Source organism: Somniosus microcephalus, chromosome 6 (assembly GCF_052327205.1).
Source record: "Somniosus microcephalus isolate GS21.2 chromosome 6, FLI_Smic_1.0, whole genome shotgun sequence".
NCBI classification, from domain to species: domain Eukaryota; kingdom Metazoa; phylum Chordata; class Chondrichthyes; order Squaliformes; family Somniosidae; genus Somniosus; species Somniosus microcephalus.
Window position 1 is genome coordinate 92,022,728 of NC_140992.1, and position 24,236 is coordinate 92,046,963.

General features: G+C 46.4%; 1 protein-coding gene across 2 annotated transcripts in view; it reads left to right on the forward strand.

The window, feature by feature from the left end:
- clstn2a (calsyntenin 2a) overlaps positions 1 to 24,236 on the forward strand; it is a 732,023-nt gene that overhangs the window by 589,224 nt on the left and 118,563 nt on the right. For both annotated transcript variants that reach the window (XM_085990522.1, XM_085990521.1), the window contains 2 exons: positions 6,553 to 6,810; positions 8,953 to 9,074. In XM_085990522.1, the coding sequence (XP_085846648.1) occupies positions 6,553 to 6,810; positions 8,953 to 9,074 (380 nt within the window). The remainder of the gene's footprint in view (positions 1 to 6,552; positions 6,811 to 8,952; positions 9,075 to 24,236) is intronic.

The following is a 24,236-nucleotide window of genomic DNA, read 5'->3' on the forward strand; positions in this document are numbered from 1 at the left end:
ACATCCAATTCCCTCGTCCAGATCATTAATATATATTGTGAAAAGCTGGGGTCCTAGGACCGATCCTTGCGGTACTCCACTAGTCACTGCCTGCCACTCAGAAAACGACCCGTTTATTCCAACTCTTTGCTTTCTGTCTGCCAACCAGTTCTCTATCCAAGTCAATACCTTGCCCCCAATCCCATGTGCATTAATTTTGCACGCTAATTTCTTATGCGGGACCTTATCGAAAGCCTTCTGAAAGTCCAAATACACCACATCCACTGGTTCTCCCTTATCTATTTTACCAGTTACATCCTCAAAAAATTCCAGTAGATTAGTCAAGCATGATTTACCTTTTGTAAATCCATGTTGACTTTGTCCGATCCTGTCACTGCTTTCCAAGTGCTCTGCTGTTACATCTTTTATAATGGACTCTAGCATTTTCCCCACTACCGATGTCAGGCTTACCGGTCTATAATTCCCCGCTTTTTCTCTGCCACCTTTTTTGAATAGTGGGGTAACATTAGCTACCCTCCAATCCATGGGTACTGTTCCAGAGTCTATTGAGTTCTGGAAGATGACCAGCAATGCATCTACTATTTCTAGGGCCACTTCCTTAAGTACCCTAGGATGTAGATTATCAGGCCCTGGGGATTTATTGGCCTTCAATCCCATCAATTTCCCAACACCATTTCCCTACAAATACTGATTTCTTTCAGTTCCTCCCTTTCATCAGACCCTATGTTCCCCGGCATCTTTGGGAGGTTATTTGTGGCCTCCTTTGTGAAGACAGAACCAAAATATGTATTTAGTTGGTCAGCCATTTCTTTGTTCCCCATTATAAATTCCCCTGATTCTGACTGCAAGGGACCTACGCTTGACTTCACCAATCTTTTTCTCTTCACATATCTATAAAAGCTTTTACAGTCAGTTTTTATGTTCCCTGAAAGCTTACTCTCATATTCTATTTTCCCTTTCTTAATTAATCCCTTTGTCCTCCTTTGTTGAATCCTAAACTGCTCCCAATCCTCAGGATTATTGCTTTTTCTGGCCAATTTGTATGTCCTCTCCTTGGATCTTATGCTATCCCTAATTTCCCTTGTTAGCCACGGTTGAGTCACCTTTTTTGTTTTATTTTTATGCCAAACTGGGATGAACAACTTCTGTAGTTCATCCATTCGGTCTTTGAATGTTTGCCATTGCCTATCCACCGTCAACCCTTTGAGTGCCATTCCCCAATCAATCCTACCCAACTCGCTCCTCAGACCATCGTAGTTTCCTTTATTTAAATTGAGGACCCTAGTTTCTGAGTCAACTACTTCATTCTCCATCTTAATGAAGAATTCGATCATATTATGATCGCTCCAACCCAAGGGGCCTCGTACAACAAGATTGCTAATTAATCCTTTCTCGTTACATAATACCCAGTCTAAGATGGCCTGATCTCTGGTTGGTTCCTCGACATATTGGTGTCACGGGGCCGTGCATTCACTGGGCCGCTTTGCTAGGGTTTCGGTAGTGGACTCAAGTGCAGGAAACCTATCCAAGGACTCGAGACCAGGTAGAACTTGAAAGATGCTTCCTTGAGACTCGAGAACATAGAAACAGGGTAACACTCGAAAGGAGATTCACTTGAGACTCGAAAACACAGAGACATAGTAACACTCGAAAGGCGATTCCTTGAACCTCGAAAACACAGGGAGACTCGCGAGAGCTGCTACCTGCAGGCAGGCGAACCCAGGACTGAGCAAAGAGGACAGGAAACAGGAAGCTTAAATACAGGCCAGAGTGGTCACGTGACATAATTAATCAAATGAGACAGGAGACAAATACATTAACAACACACAGGTGAGGCCAGAGGCACCGAGGACAAGACAAGGACAAAAAACGAACAACTTTATTAACTAGCCTAATTACTCAGAGGAGATCAATTACTCGAGAAACAGGTGAGGAGAGGGGCCCAAAGGCACGGCAGCAGTGCACCGAAGCCTCAAAAACCGCCCTCAGGCGGCGAGCAGAGGGAAGTGCCGCTGAAGCCGTTACAATTGGTCCAAGAAACCATCCCATAAACACTCCAGGAATTCCTCCTCCACAGTATTGTTAGTAATTTGGTTAGCCCAATCTATATGTAGATTAAAGTCAACCATGATGACTGCTGTGCCCTTATTGCACGCTTCTTTAATTTCCCTTTTAATGCCATCCCAACCTCCGCCTTACTGTTTGGAGGTCTATATACCACTCCCACTAATGTTTTTTTCCCCTTAGTATTTCTCAATTCTACCCATACAGATTCCACATCATCAGAGCCAATATCCTTCATTACAATTGTGTTAATCCCTTCTTTAACCAGTAATGCTACCCCACCTCCCTTTCCTTTTTGCCTATCTTTCCTGAATATCGAATACCCCTGGATGTTGAGTTCCCAGTCTTGGCCATCCTTGAGCCACGTTTCCGTAATCCCAACCAAATCATATTCGTTTACCTCTATTTGCGCAGCCAATTCATCCACCTTATTACAAATGCTCCTCGCATTAAGACACAAAGCCTTCAGGCTTGTTTTTTTAACGCTCTTAGACCTATTAGAATTATTATTTACTGTGGCCACGTTTGATTTAAACCGTTGATTTCTCTGACTGCCACTTTTGTTTTTCTCTTTCCTATCTTTTGCTTTTATCCTTGTTTCCCTTTCCTCTGTCTCCCTGCTCAGGTTCCCAACCCCCTTCCATTTTAGTTTAAACCCTCCCCCACAGCACTAGCAAACACTCCCCCTAGGACATCGGTTCCAGCCCTGCCCAGGTGCAGACCGTCTGGTTTGAACTGGTCCCACCTCCCCCAGAACCGGTTCCAATGTCCAAGGAACTTGAATCCCTCCCCCTGGCACCATTCCTCTAGGCACGTATTCATCTGAAGTATCCTTCTATTTCTACTCTGACTAGCACGTGGCACTGGTAGCAATCCTGAGATTACTACCTTTGAGGTCCTGTTTTTTAATTTATCTCCTAACTCCCTATACTCCGCTTTTAGGACCTCATCCCGCTTTTTACCTATATCGTTGGTGCCTATATGCACCACGACAACTGGCTGTTCACCCTCCCCTTCCAAGATGTTCTGCAGCCGCTCGGAGACATCCTTGACCCTTGCACCAGGGAGGCAACACACCATCCTGGAGTCTCGTTTGCGGCCGCAGAAACGCCTATCTATTCCCCATACAATCAAATCCCCTATTACTATAGCTCTACCCCTCTTTTTCCTCCCTTTCTGTGCAGCAGAGCCACCCCTGGTGCCAGGAAGTTGGCTGCTGCTGCCTTCCTCTGATAAGCCATCCCCCCCAACAGTACTCAAAGTGGTATATCTGTTGGAGAGGGGGATGGCCACAGGGGACCCCTGCACTGCCTGCCTGCGCCTAGTACTCTGCCTGTTGGTCACCCGTTCCCTTTCTTCCTGTCCAACCTCTACCTGTGGTGTGTCCAACTCCCTAAACGTGCTATTCACGATGTCCCGAGCATCATGAACGCTCCAGTATGCATCCAATCGCAGCTCCAGCGCCGCAATGCGGTCTGTCAGTAGCTGCAGCTGGGTGCACTTCCTGCACACGTAGTTGTCAGGGACACAGGAAGTGTCCCTGAGTTCCCACATATCACAGGAGGAGCAGATCACAGGGCCGGGCTGTCCTGCCATGACTTACCCTTTAATTAATTGAGTTTAAATTAAATCAATCAATCCCACTAATTACACTACAGTTAAATAGTTTACCAACAGTCCCCGCTACACCAGAGAGACCTTAGAAACTATAAACCAGAGTTACAGTTTAAAAAAAGAGAGAAATACTCACCAACCAATCACTTCCGTGCTGACGTCACACTTTGATTACTTTTTACCTCTGTCCCCCGCTGCTGAATTGGTCAGGCCTCGCTCCACACACAGGCTCGCTGCCGGTTTTATGCCTCACTGCTCGCTCTGCACTCCTCACCCAGGTCCGTCTCTCTGGTCGGGCCTCGCTCCACACACAGGCTCGCTGCCGGTTTTATGCCTCACTGCTCGCTCTGCACTCCTCACCCAGGTCTGTCTCTGGTCGGGCCTCGCTCCACACACAGGCTCGCTGCCGGTTTTATGCCTCACTGCTCGCTCTGCACTCCTCACCCAGGTCCGCCTCTCTGGTCGGGCCTACTTCCTCCTCTGTAACATCGCCCGTCTCCGCCCTTGCCTCAGCTCATCCGCTGCTGAAACCCTCATCCATGCCTTTGTTACCTCTAGACTTGACTATTCCAATGCACTCCTGGCTGGTCTCCCACATTCTACCCTATGTAAACTTGAGGTGATCCAAAACCCGGCTGCCCGTGTCCTAACTCGCACCAAGTCCCATTCACCCATCTCCCCTGTGCTTGCTGACCTACATTGGCTCCCGGTTAAGCAGCGCCTTGATTTCAAAATTTTCATCCTTACTTTCAAATCCCTCCATGGCCTCGCCCCTTCCTATCTCTGTAATCTCCTTCAGCCCCACAACCGCCGAGGTATCTGCGCTCCTCCAATTCTGCCCTCTTGAGCATCGCTAATTATAATCGCTCAACCTTTGGTGACCGTGCCTTCTGTTGCCTAGGCCCTATGCTCTGTAATTCCCTGCCTAAACCTGTCCGCCTCGCTACCTCTCTTTCCTCCTTTAAGACGCTCCTTAAAACCATCTCTTTTTGACCAAGCTTTTGGTCACCTGCCCTAATTTATCCTTATGTAGCACGGTGTCAATTTTTTTGTCTTACAATACTCCTGTGAAGTGCCTTGGGACGTTTTACTACATTAAAGGCGCTATATAAATACAACTTGTTGTTGTTGTTGAAAAGTCCATGCATGATGATGTTGGGTGTTGACAGGCATGGAATGATACATCATTGATTTTTTTTAAAAAACATCAAAACTCATTATCTAGGCTAACATAAGAAAAAAGGGTTAGTGGGGAGCCAAGGAAATGCCAACATCTGTGTATTATAGGATAGTGACAGTCTTTGAGCGATCAGGGAGGTAAATGAGACAAAATTTGGGCGGTGGGGGGGAATAAAATATCACCTCTTCTAGGATTGGTTGTATGCCAGTGTCCTGTAATATAAACCAATGGACGCATTCAAGCCTGCAAGAGAGGTGAAATGTTGAGATTTACCTAGTTATCCTTTGGGTTTTTATTATTATTTCAATAATTTTGTAACTGCCAGTGTTTGACTATTTTGCCTCACAAACTATAATGCTAGCTAAAAACAACTTTTATTTTAGCATCCCATGTTTTCTTAGTAACGCGAGACTCTAGCCAGCTAATGTGACAAATGATTCTTATACTGTATGTGTATATATATATATATGTATATCGTTCAAGTGTGCATTAACTACTTATTCCATTAATGTGATCAGCAATGTCAACATTCTCCTCCCATTGACAACAACCGTATACCCCAAAAAATAGCGGCTGCAACTTTTTCATGTCAGAATCCCCAACAAGTTGTATGAATATGGTACAAAAACATCATAAATAACTCGGGGTGATTTTGCCAATGGGGAGCTTTTGGAGGCGGGACTTCCACTTGTTCAGTTTCAGTTCCCATCTCCATCAACTTCTGGCCAACCCGCGCTATTTTCCCTTGATTGATCTTGCTAAGCCCGTCCAGTGGGCTTAGCAGGCCAATTAAGGGAAAGCCGGTTGCAGAGAACGTCAACGTATGATGTTTCATCTGTCAAAAATTTTTGACAGACGAATTGTCATCGTTTGACAGCTCTATGAAGCTGTCAAACACTGACATTCTCTGTAGTTTGCTGAGGTCTTGAATTCAAGACCTCATCAAACTCTTTCTTTTACAGAAATGAGATGGTTGTTGCATTGGAGAATGCAACGGCCATCTGTCATCTCTACCGCGGAGGTGCGAGACTCTCTACATACCCACCGATTGAAGCCTGCAGGAAGAAACAAAGGAAAGTACACTTTTCCTGACACTTTCCACTTACCTCAGATACTCACCTCTCTACACTTGCACCCATCACTCACCTCCACAGCCCACTTTTGCACCCCTCCGACCCCCACAGACCCACTGCTTGCCTCGGTGACCCTGGCGGGGTTCGGAGTCTTCGGGAAGTCTGCACTTGTGTGGGCAAAATGGTGATAAGCCTATTTTCTGCCTGTTAACTACCTGCTAACAGGCAGTTAAGTGGCTGTAATCCCTTCCCGCCTCCAAGGAGACGGGACCTGGTGCGGGACGGCTACCCACCTCCTGGGAAGGTGGCACAGAGGCAGGTTGGCCCCCAAATTCTGCCACTTTCCCGGCAGTCCCGCCTCCCCAGGGCTGGCAAGATCGCCCACCCCCTAATTTTCTGAACTGAAAAATTTGCTCTCTGCACTAAAGTGCTGTTGCAGTTACATAATTGTGTGTCATGTGTTATTTTATGTTCATTAATCTACCAGCTGGGTCCTGCAGTTTTCTAGAATCTCAATCATTTTACTTAACAATGCTTGAACTTCTTGAAGGTAAATTTGTCAACTTTAAATTGGCTTCTGAATGATTAAAATCCCTTTTCTTAATTTTATTCACTCTCCAGGCGCCTCTTCAGGGAGCGTTGACTTGCTCCCAGCACCCTATGGTTTATCAAACTGGACCTCTAGTCTCTTGATGGACAATGGGCATGACAGTGACTTGATCTTCAAGTTTGATGGCAAGCATGCTGCAAGGATCCCAGATGGGGTGATGCCCAGCAATCTCTCGGATCAATTTACCATCACAACGTGGATGAGGCATGGACCCAGTCCAGGGCTGAGAGCAGAAAAGGAAACCATTCTCTGCAATTCTGATAAAACAGGTGCACTGGGTGATTCAAGCAATTTGTGTAGCCAGCTGGCGGATCAATTGACCAGCGATTCTGTAAACCGATGTTAAACTTCATTTATAGAGACAACTGGAGGTCAGATCGATCCTGAGTTTGCCTGAAATTTGTTTCTTTGCCGAATATTTGTCAGTAGCCACCACAGTCTGTGCAGTTTACCTTCTCATAAGGTGGACAGCTCAATGGCGCAGTTCTGTTGAAATGTTTACAACTCAGTAGTCGACGGTGATTAGATACACCAAAGATTAATTTGTATGTAGCAGCCGTTGTTAGATTATGTTTAATGCAAATAACTGCTGATACAGTGACATTTAAAAGTGCAGACTACATTATCATACGTATAATCTTGACAGCTCTAATCCCAAAGCAAAGGCACAACTGAAAGTATCTCCACTAAATGTTAATGTTTTTCATCTTTTCTGATTTTGTTATCAACCTATTGACTCATAATTGTATTTAATAAGCAGGCAACATTTTAATTTCCTAAACTGAAATGCCTTATCTGCCTTGCCATCTATCATAATGCAAACAAACCAGGTACTTTGCAAAATTTAAGTCACAGTGATCTGGTTCACTTTTTATTTTTCCTATTAATCATTATTCTGTTTTAAACAATCCACTACCATGTGCTTGAGGTGAGGTGAGAGTGACTGCTCTTGACATCAAGGCAGCATTTGACCAAGTGTATCTTCAAGGTGCCCTAGTAAAATTGAAGTCAATGGGAATCGGGGAAACCTCTCTACTGGCTGGAGTCATACCTAGCAGACAGGAAGATGGTTGTGGTTTTTGCAGGTCAATCATCTCAGTCCTGGGACATCGCTGCAGGAGTTCCTCGGGGCAGTGTCCTAGGTCCAACCATCTTTAGCTGCTTCATCAGTGACCTTCCCTCCATCATAAGGTCAGAAGTGGGGATGTTCGCTGATGATTGCAGTGTTCAGTTCCATTCACAACTGCTCAGATAATGAAGCAATCCGTGCCCACATGCAGCAATATCTAGATGAAGTTTAGGCTTGGACTGATAAGTGGCAAGTAACATTCGCGCCACACAAGTGCCAGGCAATGACCGTCTCCAACAAGAGAACGTCTGACCACCTCCCCTTGACATTCAGTGGCATTACCATTGTCAAATCCCCCACCATCAACATCCTGGGGGATACCATTGACCAGAAACTTAACTGGACCTGCCACATAAATACTGTGGCTACAAGAGCAGGTCAGAGGCTGGGTATTCTGCAACGAGTGATTCACCTCCTGACTTCCAAAGCCTTTCCACCATCGACAAAGCACAAGTAAGGAGTGTGATGGAATACTCTCCACTTGCCTGGATGAGTGCAGCTCCAACAACACTCGAGAAGCTCGACACCATCCAGGACAAAGCAGCTTGCTTGATTGGCACCCCATCCACCACCATAAACATTCACTCCCTCCTCCACCAACACACCGTGGCTGCAGTTTGTACATTCTACAAGATGCACTGTAGCAACTCGCCAAGGCTTCTTCGACAGCACCTCCCAAACCCATGACCTCTACCACCTAGAAGGACAAGGGCAGCAGGCGCATGGGGCCACCACCACCTCCAAGTTCCCTTCCAAGTCACACACCATTCTGGCTTGGAAATATATCGCTATTCCTTCATCGTTGCTAGGTCAAAATCCTGGAGCTCCCTACATAACGCCACTGCGCGAGTACCTTCACCTCACGGTCTGCAGCAGTTCAAGAAGGCGGCTCACCACCACTTTCTCAAGGGCAATTAGGGATGGGCAATAAATGCTGGCCTTGCCAGTGATGCCCAAATCCCGTGAATGAATGAAGAAAAAATGTTTCCAACTGTAATGCATTCTGATAATGTCTTCTGTTTCTCACACGTCTGTCAGAGAGGAAAAGTTTGCTCTCAAATCCTATCCCGTTGATGTGGTAAAATTGTTTACTCATTTATTGTAGTTGATTCTATATCATGCTACAGAAATGCGCCCAGCAGGTCCTCATGGTTTTTTTTGATCAAAGCATCCTGAAGAACGTTATAGTAAGGGTACCAATCTCTATTGGTCGCTATAAGATGGTAGATGATAACTTGAACAGTGCAGGCTTCCTGTTGACTAATTTCATTTTTGTCTTTAGAGATGAATCGTCACCATTACGCACTGTATGTCCACAACTGCCGACTGGTGTTCTTGCTCCGTAGAGATTTTGACCAAGTTGACACTTTTCGTCCAGCTGAATTCCATTGGAAACTGGAGCAGGTGAGCTGCACATTGGGTCATTAATATTTCAGGAGATGTACAGGATGAACCTAGCAGATCAAATTATTTTGATTAAAGAAGACTTTGAACTGGTGAAAAATAGACTAATTCTCCATATGTGGTGTTGAAATGGCATCAATTAAGTACAATCTTGTTGGAGAGGTGTGTGTGTGTGTCCTTCAGCTAAGCGCACAATCCCAAGTGCCCCATGGAATTTCCAGACTGGTGCACTTATCCACTGAGCCATTTTGCCAATTGGGTGATGATGGGCTGGATTTTCCAAGCCCCGAGGAGGCGGGCATGGAGGCGGGACTGCCGGTAAAGTAGCAGAAAGTGGGGGCGGATGGCAAACCAGCCCCCATCCTGCCTCCGCACCCTTTTGCCAGGAGGCGGGAAGATGTGCAGCTTCGGGTCCCATCTCCTGGAGGCGGGAAAGGCATTTAATCCTTTTAACTGCCTGTTAACAGGTAGTTAACAGGCAGAAAAAAGGATTAGTGCCATTTTACCTTCACAGGTGAAGGCTTCCCGGCCTCAGAGAACCCCGTCAGGTTGGAGGAGACGTGGAGGAGGTCTGCGGCGGTCGGAGGCACCTGGAAGTAAGATGTAGAGGTGAGTGATGGGTGCAAGTGTGGAGTGGTAAGTATGGAAGGCGAGTGATAAGTTTTAAAAAGTGTTCACTTACCTTGTTTTCTTCCTACAGCCTTCAGCCGCGGTGGATCGGGAGAGCTGACATCCTCCTTGTCAATTTCACAGACTGGCTGTTGGAACCTCCAAACCAACAGCCATGTGAAATTTACAAATTTGAAAGGTTTGATGAGTCCTGAACACAAGGCCTCATCAAACTAAAGAGAATGTCAGTGTTTGACAGCTTCACAGAGCTGTCAAACGCTGACATTTCTTTCAAGAAGCCTTGACGGATAGCACGTCTGACGTTGACGTGCTCTGTCAGTGACTTCCTCCCTAATTGGCCTGCTGAGCCTGCAGGGCGGGCTTAAAAAGGTCAATCAGGGGAAAATCCCTCCGGTTGGTCAGGCGAGGATGGAGGCGGGACATTGACATGACAAGCAGCAGTCCCGCCTCCAACTCGCCTCCAATCACAAAATCCAGCCGATAGCTTTCAACTCATATTCTGAGATGGTTCAGCATAGATCAGAAATTAAACCTGGAGCTGTTGAGGCCTACAATACTAGATGGTGCATTTAGACACTGAGCTGTCAAGGAAACTTAACTTCCTGTTTTTAAGCAATAATTTTTATATATTATTTCCCTTTCTTTTGGTCTAACACTGTGTGCCATTCCCCAGCTGAAAGGACCACCAGGTGGCTGCTTGTACTGCTCGTGATTTGAAAGCTCCAAGGTGCTTCAGTGAACCTGGAGCAAGTCATCCTTTACTTAGCCGTCTCTCCCGATAATTGAATAGCATGTGGTCTGTCCACTGGCAACCACCTTGTAATGTGAGAACTGAGATCATAAACTCAATATGTGGACAATCATATATGTGTGCCTGTTCCATTACCTTATCTGACAGTATGTTGATGCTTCAGCATGCGCGCCACCATGCTGCATAATCATAGAATCATACGACACAGAAGGTGCCCATTCGGCCCATCGTGCCTGTGCCGGATCTTTGAAAGCGCTATCCAATTAGTCCCACCCCCTGCTCTTTCCCCAGAGCCCTGCAAACTTTTCATTTTCAAGTGTATATCCAATTCCATTTCGAAAGATGCCACAATATTAGTCTGCTCACAATTATAGTATCGGTATATGCAAAGTGTGTAGCTAGAAGTATTTTAACTAAGTAGCAAGAAGAAGCAAACAGAAGGACAAGAATATAAAATAATATTTTATGGCAGTTTTTATTTGAGCACTCTGATTAAGACCATTTTGTCAACTACTGCTTCATGTGCTTGTTTTGTGACTCAATTTCCATTTCAGTATGTGCTTTTGCCTCAGGCTGAGTATTGCACTGAGAAATACTGGGAACAAAATTGTTACTTTAAATTCATGAGCTTTTCGATAAATCTAAGATCATTATTTTATTATGACTGACAGTTTTTCATCTAATGGCCGCTAACTTCATATTTATGCATCAGAAGTTGAAATCTGTGATTGCTGCATTTATTTATTGGCAGTTTCGGAAAGCACTGTGGTGTATATAACATTATGGGGGCGATTTTCATTTTGAGCATACTTCGGGCACTTGGTGGCCATTGCTTGCAGAAGGTCCAATTAATTTTGGTGATCAGGCTTCATTTAAATAAAACCGTCAAGCTGCTAGTGCTAATTGAGTGCTGATTCTGCAGGGCAGTGGGGAGTGTAGTGTATGTGCTTTAAGTCAGAACTACTTTTTACAGCTCCTGTACACTAGTACCGGCAGTGACCACACCGGTATATAAGCTGTGCGCATGCCTCTGTACCCCAGTCTAGAGATTACCCTCCTCCAGTAAAGACCTGTTATTTGTTTATGTACAGCATCCGTGTAATTATTTATCCACTGAACCATGGATCTAACAGTGGCGACGAGCGTTGATGCGAATCTACCAGCAACATAAAAAAAAAATAGTCGAGTCCAGGAACACGGGCGTCGACCTCGAGCAACCGCCCAGCAGTCAGGCAGAGATCAAACTTCGCTGGGGAGGCTGTGGAGAGCCGGGCTTGGTTCCCCAGCCACAACGAGCAGTAAGAGACCGACGACAGGTCCAGAGCAGATCCTTCCCGAGCAGCGGCAGCTGGAGCCGACCGACGGCAGAGAGAGAGAGCCGGGCAGCGTTGACGGGGTAAGAAAGAGGGTGAAGAGAGCAGGGCGCAGCCGGGGGTTGATCACCGAGTGGCGTTGAGGAAAAATACTGCAAACCAGAGAGAGAGAGGGTAAGAAACAGCCGGGTTCTAGACTGAGCGGCGTCGACAAATATCAAGAGAAGAACGCGCAGAGCACAGCCAGGGATCACGGGCTGATCAGGGTCCGCGGGGCGAAGCAAGGGGAGACGCCATTGAGCCGCGGAGAAGCAGGGAGAGCGCGGGAGACGCCATTGAGCCGCGGTGAAGCAGGGAGAGCGCGGGAGGCGCCATTGAGCCGCGGAGAAGAAGGAAGAGTGCGGGAGACGCCATTTTGAGAAGCCGCAGCGGAGAAGACGGGCGAGCGCAGGAAGGAAGGAAAGCGCGGGAGACGCCATTTTGTGCCAGCGGAGAAGAAGGGGAAGCGCGGGAGGCACCATTGGTGATAGTTAACGCCCAACCAAGGATGCTGAAGAGTGGCAGTATCTCTACGTTCGAAGATTGGGCGACATATGTGGAACGTATTGAGGTGTACTGCAGGGCGAATGAAGTGCCAGATGCTAATAAAGCACTGGTTTTGTTAAATTCCATGGGTGCTAAAACTTATGGGTTACTGCGAAATCTAATAACCCCAGAGAAGCCGGTAAACAAGAATTTTGAAAGCATAGTAGAAATCCTACAGGACCACTTAAACCCCACACCGCTGCTGATAGCAGAACGATTTAAGTTCCATAAAAGGAACCAACACAAAGACGAAAGCAATGCTGAGTATCTAACGGAACTGCGCAAGCTATCGAAACACTGCCAGTTTGGAGCGGGACTAGCAGATACGTTAAGGGACAAGTTTGTGTGTGGGCTACAAAGTGAAGGAACCCAGAAACGGCTTCTATCAGAAAAGGACCTTACGCTGGACAAAGCTTTCAGTATGGCAGTATCACACGAAGCAGCCGCATGGGGCGCTGCAGAGATACAACGGAGACCGCAAGAATATGGCACCAACGAAATGACCTATGGAACAGGGAAGTGCTATCGCTGCAGCAGAACAACACATGACCAGAAAGATTGTTGGTTCAAGGACCAAGTGTGCAGACAGTGTGGGAAAGCAGGACACATAGCAAGAGTCTGCAGGTCTGGGAAGAAAACCAACAGTAAGAAATCTCCACAGGAGAAGTACAAAAAGGTACACCAGGTGATGGACAATGGTTCAGACGAACAGAAAAGTGACACAGACTCCGGAAGCAAGGAGCTGGGTTGTCTGAAACTACATAATGTAACCGAAATGGAGGATCACCAGACTATCTGGGTTACACTCAAGATAGACGGAGTCCAAGTGGAAATGGAATTGGACACAGGGTCAGCTCTAACAGTCATAAATCAAAGAGACTACAAGCGGCTATTTTCACACATACCCTTGAAAGCTACAGAGATTGTCTTGAAGACGTATACGGGGCAAAAAGTCTACCCCAAAGGAAAAATAAGGGTGAAAGTGACATATAAAGGTCAGGAAATTCCTAAAATGGATATATATGTATTGCCAAATGGAGGACCACCACTGCTAGGACGTGAATGGATCCGGAAGATACATTTAGATTGGCATTCCATACAGGCACTGAAGGTGGAGGCCAAAAAGGATGATGACATCACACCTGGACGACTGTCAAAAATGCTAACTGACGCAAAAGAAGCGTTCCAGGAGGGACTAGGAACACTAAAAGGAATAACAGCAACAATTAAAATAGAGGATAATGCAAGCCCAAAGTTTCTGAAGGCCAGACCAGTGCCTTATGCGATCAGACCAGCGGTTGAAGCAGAGCTGGAAGGGTTGGAACATTCAGGAGTACTGTCCAAAGTGGACTGGAGCGAGTGGGCTACACCCATCGTTCCTGTAATGAAGAGGTCGTTGAGTAATACGCCTGGGGAACCAAAGAAGGTCCGCATCTGTGGGGATTTTAAGGTGACAGTGAACCCAGTCCTTCACACGGTGCAATATCCGCTTCCACGAATTGAGGATATTTTCGCCTCGCTATCTGGTGGTAAACACTTCACCAAAATTGATCTAGCCCAGGCGTACTTGCAAATGGAGGTAGAAGAAGCTTCGAAACATTACCTTATGATCAACACCCATAAAGGTCTCTATCAATACAACCGGCTGGTGTTTGGAGTAGCCTCGGCTCCGGCTATCTGGCAAAGGGCGATGGATCAGGTCCTGCAAGGGATTCCAGGGACCCAGTGTTATTTGGACGACATCTTGGCCACGGGCGAAAATGATGGTGATCACCTCGCTAACTTGGAGAAGGTGCTCGCCAGATTAAAGGAATATGGGCTACGAGTTAATCGCCACAAGTGCGAGTTTTTCCAGAAACAGATCTCGTATTGCGGCCACGTCATTGATGAAGAGGGGTTACATAAGTCCCCTGACAAGATAGAGGCAGTAGTCAAGGCTCCAGCACCGGAAAATGTGTCACAACTGAGGTCGTTCCTTGGGCTGGTAAACTATTACCACAAGTTCTTACCAAATTTGTCTACGGTATTACACCCGCTGAACACCCTACTGCAAACAGGGGTACCATGGAAGTGGGATGACGAACGTAGACGAGCTTTCCAGAAGTGTAAACAATTGATCACATCAAAAGAGGTGTTGGCCCATTTCAACCCAGCACTACCAATTCGTTTGGCATGTGATGCATCACCCTACGGCATTGGAGCGGTGCTGTTGCACAAATTCCCAGACGGGTTGGAGAGGCCAGTAGCCTTTGCGTCTCGGTCACTAACCTCAGCCGAGCGCAACTACGCCCAGATTGACAGGGAGGCCCTCAGCCTAGTATGGGGAGTAAAAAAATTCAACCACTATCTGCATGGACAGAAGTTCACCTTGCTGACTGACCACCAACCACTTGTCTCCATCTTTAATCCTAAGAAGGGTGTGCCAGTAATGACTGCACAGCAGTTACAAAGATGGTCCCTGTTTCTAGGGGCGAATCAATATGAAATAGAATATAAAGGCACGAGACAGCATGGGAACGCTGATGGGCTATCGCGCCTGCCACTGCCTACTGTGGAGGAAGCACCAGCAGTGGACCCTATCGAGATATTTTATTCGTCAATAATTGAACGATTGCCAGTAACAAACACGGATATAGAGAAGGAGACCCGCAATGATCCGACGCTGTCACGGGTATATGAATTGACGGTGAGGGGATGGCCAACACATGGCGACTCACTGTTGCCAGCATTCTCATCCAGAAGAGAACAGCTGTCAGTATGCCAGGGGACAGTGATGTGTGGATCCAGAGTGGTGATTCCACCCAAGTTAAGGGAGAGAGTGCTAAATGAGCTACATGAAGGTCATCTGGGGGGAGTGAAAATGAAAAGCCTAGCTAGGGCTTATGTGTGGTGGCCGGGAATCGATCAACAAATTGAAGACCTAACTAAGAGCTGCTTAGGATGCCAGAAGGTCCAAAATGCACCACCACATGCCCCTCTACACCCATGGGAGTGGCCCTCCTCTCCATGGCAACGGGTGCACATTGATTTCGCTGGTCCATTCATGGACTCAATGTTCTTAATAGCAGTGGATGCTCATTCAAAGTGGCCTGAGGTGATAAAGATGTCTTCAACCACTACAGAGAAAACGATTGCAGTCCTACGGACCATATTTGCCAGAAACGGGTTGCCAGAGCAGATCTGCTCTGATAATGGACCACAGTTTGTGTCCGACGAGTTCCAAAAATTCATGAAAAGGAATGGGGTAAGGCATTACACATCCGCCCCGTATCATCCAGCCACCAATGGATTGGCTGAGAGGTTCGTACAAACCTTTGAGAAGGCGATAAAGGCCATGTGCGACGAGGAAATTCCACTACAGCATAAGATGGACAATTTCTTATTAGCCTACCGAAACGCGACACATGCAGTTACCAACCAGACCCCGGCCATGATGTTCTTTAACCGAAGGTTGAGATCTCGTCTGGACTTGCTCAGACCAAATGTGCGAAGAAATGTTGAGGACAAACAATTCCAGCACATCAACGAGAAGCCGACAAAGAGCTTCAATGTAGGGCAACCAGTCTTGGCCCGGGACTATCGAACAGAGAAGTGGCAACCCGGAACAATATGTACAAGGCAGGGGCCATTAATGTACACAGTGGATGTCGGGGAGAACATTGTGAGACACCACGTCGATCAGATCTTAGCATCACAGGAATGCGTCAACCCCATGTCTCGAGTATCTGGGGATGAACTCGACATACCGGTAGTATCTACTTCAGACCCAGTAGCAGTGGAACCCGATGAACTACCCAATGAAAGGGGGTCAGAATCGCCTCTGCACGAAGAACAAGAACCTCCGGAAAGGCGCTATCCCGAAAGGGTCAGGAAGCCGCCCCAAAGACTGAATCTATAAATGGACTTTTGTTATTGAATGTACATGTAAAAATGTAATTGTTATTTGAATATTAAGGGGGTATTATTAATCTAAAAAGGGAGGAATTGTAGTGTATGTGTTTTAAGTCAGAACTACTTTTTACAGCTCCTGTATACTGTAGTACCGGCAGTGACCACACCAGTATATAAGCTGTGCGCATGCCTCTGTACCCCAGTCTAGAGATTACCCTCCTCCAGTAAAGACCTGTTATTTGTTTATGTACAGCATCCGTGTAATTATTTATCCACTGAACCACGGATCTAACAGGGAGGGTGGTCGGGGAGCAGAAAATCCAGCGGTTCCTCCACGGAGCTGAGCTGGCAGGGAGATCTTAGAGGAAGGAGCAGGCGATACAGGGCCGCAGAGTTGACCGGTAGCAGGCAAGATGAGCATTTATGATCCTCCTGGCCCAACAAAAGTCAATTTAAAAAAAAATGTTGCCCCCGTGTTTTCTAAGCGGGCTTGCACAGCTCTGCCCGGTGGAAGCCCAAAATTGCACTGGGGTCCTAAATAAGTCATAGGACCCTGATTTAATATACGCTTGAGGCTCCTGCCTGTTTCTGGCAGGGGAGCTGGCCAACTAAATCAAGGTCCCCTTGAAAATCACAACAGCACAACACGGATGGAAACTTTTTTTTCCAACTTTTGTCTCGCTACCGTCCCGTTCCCTCTGGGAGGGGGGGAAAGGGTGGCAAGGAGATAAAAATTGTTCCCCACTTCTCATTATTTGATTCTGTAACTCTGAGCTAAGAATTCTGTATTTGCAGCTTTTTTATGTCACATTGAGATATAGAACCTAATGAGGTACAAGCAGTTCTTTATTTTTCTTGGCTCCTGATACCCTGCAGTCTGCCCTATTTGTGCTATGGGCTAGTTTCCAGAGCACCAGGGGCCACATGAAAACAACTGCACGTTTGTTTCCTGGCCAACAACTGGAGAAAACTGATTGAACAGTTGTCAGCCATGCAACTACCAATTAGCGTTGCCAAACCATTTCCATTTGCTGACACTGTGGTTATGCCGTCATTTGGGCGGGTGTGGGGTGGTGGCAGGGGAAACAAGTTCCCAGAGGCAATAGCACCAACTCATTTACAGGAAACTTTTTGGTATCCAGCACCGACAGGACCGGCATGTTGCCGGTTTATCAAAAATTCTGGATGACTGAGCGGGTTATCTACCCAGGCTATTTTTAACAAAGAAAAATTAAAAAATCAAGAAATGTGCAGTATACAGTAATTGGGTACTCACCTACAGAATGTTGTGTTAAATGGATGGTGAAAGATGCTTGATTAAGTACAGTCCTGCCAGTTGATGGTAATCCATAACTCTTTAATTACTTAACAGTAAAACAAAACTTATAAACGACTGTACAGTACAGTATAAAGTACTGTGGTTGACTGTACACTTATTCCAAGCCAACTGGTTCATCAGGAATATCCATGTCAGCTGGGTCATCAGGATCATGCACTTCAACAGATTCTTCAGGCACTTCCACTGTTTCAACTCTTTTGGAAGCTTTCTTAAACATGTCCCGGATGTCTGCTTGCTTAGTGGACTCTTGCCTTCTTTGTAGAAAGGTGGAATGCAGAATATGGAGGTGCATAACTTCTTGGGCAGAATAGCAAGAATGGCTTTCAGCAAATTTAAGTAATGAAACAAAATCTTCTGCTGCTTTAGCCCAAGAAATCTTGTTCTCTTCAGAAATCTCATCCTCTTCAGTTTCCATCACACTTTTCTTTCTTTGGATTCAAAACATTATCCATTATTTCATCATCACTTAGCATATGCACAACAGCAACTTCTCTATCTGCATCAACCCACTGCTCAATATCATGTTCACTGAGGTGACGTAGAGGGTTTGCTGGGCCTACATTTTTCACCATGCCAGCCATTTCCATTACTGTAGTCCTCCTCGGACGAAGATTGAACCCATGAAATTCTTCCTCTGAAGAAGAACCTTCAGCAAACATTACAGAAGGCCACAATTTGCACCAGGCTTGTCTCAAAGTGTGACCTTTCACCAAGTTCCAGGAACATGCAACATTAAAGATGGCATCTTTAAGATTGTATTCCTTCTGAAATGCATGAATACCTGTATTGTCATCTTGGCTTATCAGTCTACGTAGGAAGTCTTTCTTGTAACGACACTTGAGATTTTGGATAACGCCCTGGTCCATGGGTTGTATGAGAGAAGTTACATTTGGTGGCAAATAAATGGTGAAAATATTTCCCAAAACCAACTCGGATTCATGCAGATGGGCTCTACAATTATCGAGCAATAAAATGCATTTGCTATCTTCAGGTTTCCCTATTCTACGGAAATGTTCCCTCATAGATGGAACAAAAATATGATGGAACCAATTTGAAAAGATTTCCTTATCCATCCAAGCATTTCTTTGAGCTTTGTACTCAACAGGTAAGTGCCTCACATTCTTAAATGCACGGGGTTTTTTATACTTCCCAATGACAAGAAGTTTAACCCGGTGTGATCCAGCAGCGTTCGCACATGTTAGCACGGTTACACGATCTTTATTTTTCTTGTAACCTGAAGCATTAGCCTCACTAGCCTCAGCAAGTGTTGATTCTGGCAAAAACCTCCAAAATAAGCCAGTTTCATCGGCATTGTATAGCTGTGCTGGCGACAAATCATGTTGCTTCACAAACCGATTGAAATAATCGCAGTATTCTTCTGTGGCGTCGTGATCAGCTGATTTCTTCTCCCCGGAAATATCGAGTCGTCGTATCCCGTGCCGTACCTTGAAGCACGTTAGCCATCCATCAGAGAAAGCACACTTGTCAGTGAGCTCCATCTTTGCGTAGAAATCCTTCGCTTTTTCGATTAGCATGGGTCCGGAAATCGGAACACCCTCTGAACGCTTAAGAGAAAACCACTCATAAAGCACGGTATCCAGCTCTTCAAACATAGGCTTACGAAGCGTACGCCGTTTCTCGACACTCTTAGATGTCTCCGAGCTTGAATAAAATTTGAGCAGCTTATCCTTCTGCGATTCGATGTCATAGATTGTTGACGAACCGATTTTGAATTCATTCATAATGTTGATACGCTTCTCTCCCCTTTCTAGTCGTTGGCATATATTGATTTTCTGTTTTAAAGTTAACACCACTCTCTTCCTTTTGGTTGGACCAACTTATGGGATTTCCATAATGCAATCCAATGAGTACCAGCAGCGTGGGAGACAAACAGTACCCCTGTAAAATGGCGAATTAGAAGAGACTACCAGCAGCGCGGGAGAGTGAGACTCCTGATACAGAGTTTTTGAGATGCTCCGACTTCCGATAGCGCCAAGAGGCCGAGTAGTGGCAGTTTGGAGAACTACCCCCACTGACGAACTCGGCCACCGCTGGAGACTCGGACTCGGCAACATTGCCGGTTATTGAGGTGTTGTTTTCGGAGCGAGAATTTTGCCGGTTAATAGAGGATTCCGGATATTTAGGTGCCGTTTAAACGAAAGTTTCCTGTACCTTCGAGTTGCAGCAGAAGTCAGGACTGCTCCCAGCGGCAGCGCTGTAAGGTAAACACAGCTGTCGTGGGATTGTGGTACTGAGTGAAAAGACATCATTGCACCCAGCTGTAATGATCCCCACAGTTGAGTAACCTGCTGACACTCGCTTTTCCAGGCTCTGCCATGAAGAATAGCCACTTAGGTGAGGTTCCAGAGAGCCGTTGCCAATCGTGACCATTTGTCTTACTGTCTTCAGGAGAGTAGAAAAATAAATGGTTAGTTGCAGCAGGAGATGGAGCTGCTGCTGTCACAAAATTCAACTTTATAACAAGGGCCAGATTTTATTTTTGTTTTCAGTCTGTGAAACAGTTCTATTGTCAAAGGCGCTTTTAATTCAGTTTCATACTATTTTGGTGCTGTTTTTTGCTTTGGCAAAGTGTGAATGATTTGGTAGTCATTGACCTGGATTTTGCAGTGATAATGACGGCGAAACTGTCAGCGTTCGCTGTCATTACCCCTCTGAAACTGACAGCAACTTCAGGATTTAGCACATGCTCAGATAAACTCGGAAATCCTGAAGCTGTGGTCAATGATTCACTGCTCCGCCATAGGTGGCGCTGTGAAATTCCCCAGAGCCAGCAATCTATTCAAATTACTTGAACTGACATTGAGCCCCTCGAACCTGTTCTGCCTTTCAATGAGATCATGGCTGATCTGCGACCTAACTTCATATACCCGCCTTTGCCCCAGATCCCTTAATACCTTTGGTTAACAAAAAGCTATCAATCTCGGATTTAAAATTAATGATTGACCTAGCATCAATTGCCGTTTGCAGAAGAGAGTTCCAAACGTCTATCACACTTTCACTCCTGAGAATCTGGCTCTAATTTTTAGACTATGCCCCCTAGTCCTAGACTCCCCAACCAGCAGAAATGGTTTCTTTCTATCTACCCTATCTGTTCCCCTTAATATCTTGAAATCTTCAATCCAATCCCTCTTTAACCATCTAAATTCTAGGGAATATAACCCTAATTTGTGTAATCTCTCCTCGTAATTTAACCATTGGAGTCCAGGTATCATTCTGGTAGATCTATGCTGCACTCCCTCCAAGGCCAATATATCCTTCCTAAAGTGTGGTGCCCAGAACTGCTCAAAGTACTCAAGGTGTGGTCCAACCAGGGTTTTGTATACAAATTCCCCTTTTACGATGGAATATAGCTGTTAAAAACCCCCTAAAATGTTAAGCCCTGTTGCAAGAGGTGTAATGGTTTTTAACAGTGCACTGACTGCTGAACAACTGCTTTGGCCCTAAAAATGAATTTTATTTTTGTGGAATGTCAAATTTTTCTATTAATCTTGGGTTTCATAAATAGAGATATTGAGTACAAAAGTAGAGAAGTTATTAGGCCACAACTGGAGTATTGCGTCCAGTTCTGATCACCACACTTTAAGAAGGATGTGAAGGCCCTTTAGAGGGTGCAGAGGAGATTTACCAGAATGGTTCTGGGGATCGGGTATCTTAGCTTCAAGGACAGGTTGGAGAAGCTGGATTTGTTTTCATTAGAGCAAAGGAGGTTGAGGGGTGATTTGATAGAGGTGTACAAGATTATGACGGGTTTGGATAGGCTAGACAGGGAAAGGCTGTTCTCACTAGTTAATGGTACAAGGGCTAGGGGACTCAGATTTAAGGTTTTGGGCAAGAGATACGGGGGGATGTGAGGAAAAACTTTTTTACGCAGCGAGTGGTGAGGACCTCAAACTTGCTGCCGACGGAAGTGGTGGAAGCAGAGACTCTTAGGGGGAAAAATTTGGTTGGTTGCGCCACCCATTAGCGCCTAAAGAGGTCGAGAAGTGGGGCGCTAACCAACTAGCGCCTGGGCGCAGCGAACCCTGCGCCTCTTCCCAAATTGAGCGGACATTTAGCGCCGGCGCTAAACCGTAGCACCCGCTCACCGGCGCACGCAGATCATGACGTCATTCCAGAGTGCAACGCCCTTGGGGCGCCCCGGTCCGGAAATTCAGTGGCGCCTCCTGCCTTACCGTCTGGCGCTAGCAACGACTGGTTGAGGGGACCGTTATGCTGTCTGAAAGGGACTAGGGAAGCGCTATTTAAAGGGGAACACCTCCTGCCTTTTTTTGAAGGTCACATTTTCGCACCACACATTGTGAGAGAGAGAGACAGACTTCTGGAGAGATTCCACGCTGTGTGAAGGAGTTTTGCAGGTTGGTTTTGATTTGCCCTTGTATCGAATTAGAAGAGACTGTGGGGTCTGCACTCAGATCTTTCCCTGGTTCTCTCCATTGTTCTTTCCAGCAGATTTGATGTACAGGTCTCTCCAGGCTGAGATTCAGGCCGAGATTCAAGGCTGCAATGAGCAGGATGTGGATGGAGAGCAAGGCAAGATCAACCCTCCCCTTTAAGAAAAAAACAGAAAATGCAGGAGAAACTCAGCAGGTCAAGCAGCATCTGTGACGAGAGAAACAGATTTAACGTTTCAGGTCGATGACCATTCATCAGAACTCCCCTTTAAGAATTGGATGGTGCCAGTGTGTCTGTGTTCCATTGCTGACTGAAATCACATGAGCTTCGCCAGCACTGTGAGGTAGCGCCTCGCTCTGCTGGGTTAGCGCCTTAAGACTGTCGTGCAGCGCCTGATTTAGCGCCGCAATCACCCTCAGGGGCGCAGGTACCCAATTTTGCAGGAGGTGGCGATACTTTGCGCCTGGCGCTAAACTTTGCGCACTGCCAATACTAGCGCCCCAAACGGGGCGATACCGAATTTTGCCCCCTTAATATTTTCAAGGGGAGACTGGATAGGCACTTGAGGGAAATAAACTTGCAGGGCTACGGGGATAGAGCGGGGGAATGGGACTGACTGGATTGCTCTGCAGAGAGCCGCCGTGGACTCGATGGGCCTTCTGTGCTGTTATGACTCTATGGGGGAAAAATTGAGTCGCGCCCCCTTTAGGGCGCTAACTTCGCCAGGTTTTAGCACCCCAGAAAAATTAGCACCCCCGTGGCCGAAATTGAGTGGTAGCATCCCAAGAGGGATGCAGGGCGCAACTGAAAGCGCCCCACCTCCCTCTTGGGGTGCTGCGGGGGAATCTCGCAGTATTGCAGTCCTTCCTCCCCTTCTTAAAGAGGAGGGGCCTTGCATAGCGCGACTCGGGACCCAGCAGGGCCACCGGGGATCAGAGTGCTGGCAAAAGAGCCCGGCACTCAAGAGAAGAGCTGGGCTCATGGTGCGCAGCCAGCACTCCCCGGGGGGGGGGAGGGGGCGGGTCAGGAGGCCAGGGACGGCAGCGGAGGCAGGTGCTGGCAGGCGGCCAGCAACGAAAATGGCTGCCCGGCACATTGCCTTTAATAAGCGCTGCCCCGGCCACAGGTAGGCCCCCCCTGACCCCGTCAGACATAGCATCCGGCGGTAAGTCAGGGGGCGCTACCGAAGATTGTGGCCAGGGCGCTGCGCACAGCGATGATGTTATCGCCGGCGGCGAGGCGCTATCTGTTAGCGCCGCCGCTAACCTCCCGCTGAATTTCGCGGGAGGCGTTGGCGCAATGGGAGGCACAAAGCAACCAAATTTTTCCCCCATGACTCTAATATGATTAAGAGTTACAAATTTTTAATGTATATTTTTTAGAAGTTTGTTTATGATATTTCAGCTTCTAGCTTAATCCTATGTGTATGTCCCAATCTTTATTTTGCTCCCTGTAAAAATGTATTAAAAGTAAATTATACTCTGCATTTTACTTCCTGGTTTGCTGTCTGTGAGAATTCTTCAATGTGATTGGCTGCTTAGCCAGCTTCCTGACATCACTGTTGCTGGACGCTGGTGATTCGCTTGATTTGGCCCCAGATTCAAACTAAGGTCAGGAGAGCTGAACTTGGCGCCACAGAGATCGCTCGATCTTTCTGGGCAGCTTTCTTCGAGGTCAGCGGCGAGCGTTGTCGCTTTACTGCTGACACAAATTCCGGGCCAATTTGTTTCTATTGCAGATTAATTGATGCAAATGGTTTGAGTGAGCTGATGAATCCTGGTAATGAATTGGGTGTTGATTCACAGATTATAGCTAAAAGTGACATGTAGTATGAATATGGTTTCTGTTAAGCATGTCCTCTGATAGAATAATGAAAATTACACTGGTCATTTGCATATAATAGTAATCAGCAGATTTCTAAATTGTAAGCCCCATTTCATCGCTTGAGAAGAGTCCCACCATTCAACATATCCGTTTGATGTGAGATTGGACACAGGCAACTGCACAACAGCTGTCAAGCTGTATGCTTCTATAGGACTGGAGTGACCTCAGCCAGCGGTTCCTCTCTCCCCGCCATAATGAGATTGAGCACTTGGTTACTGTAAAGCGCTCCATCTATTGGCTAGGAAAGCTAATTTCTACAAGACAGCAGAGCCCAAATGACAGTCATTAGAGTCTTAGCTAGACCCCATGGTTTACAGAAAGCATCACTACATTTTGAAAATTAAAAGAATTTTTTT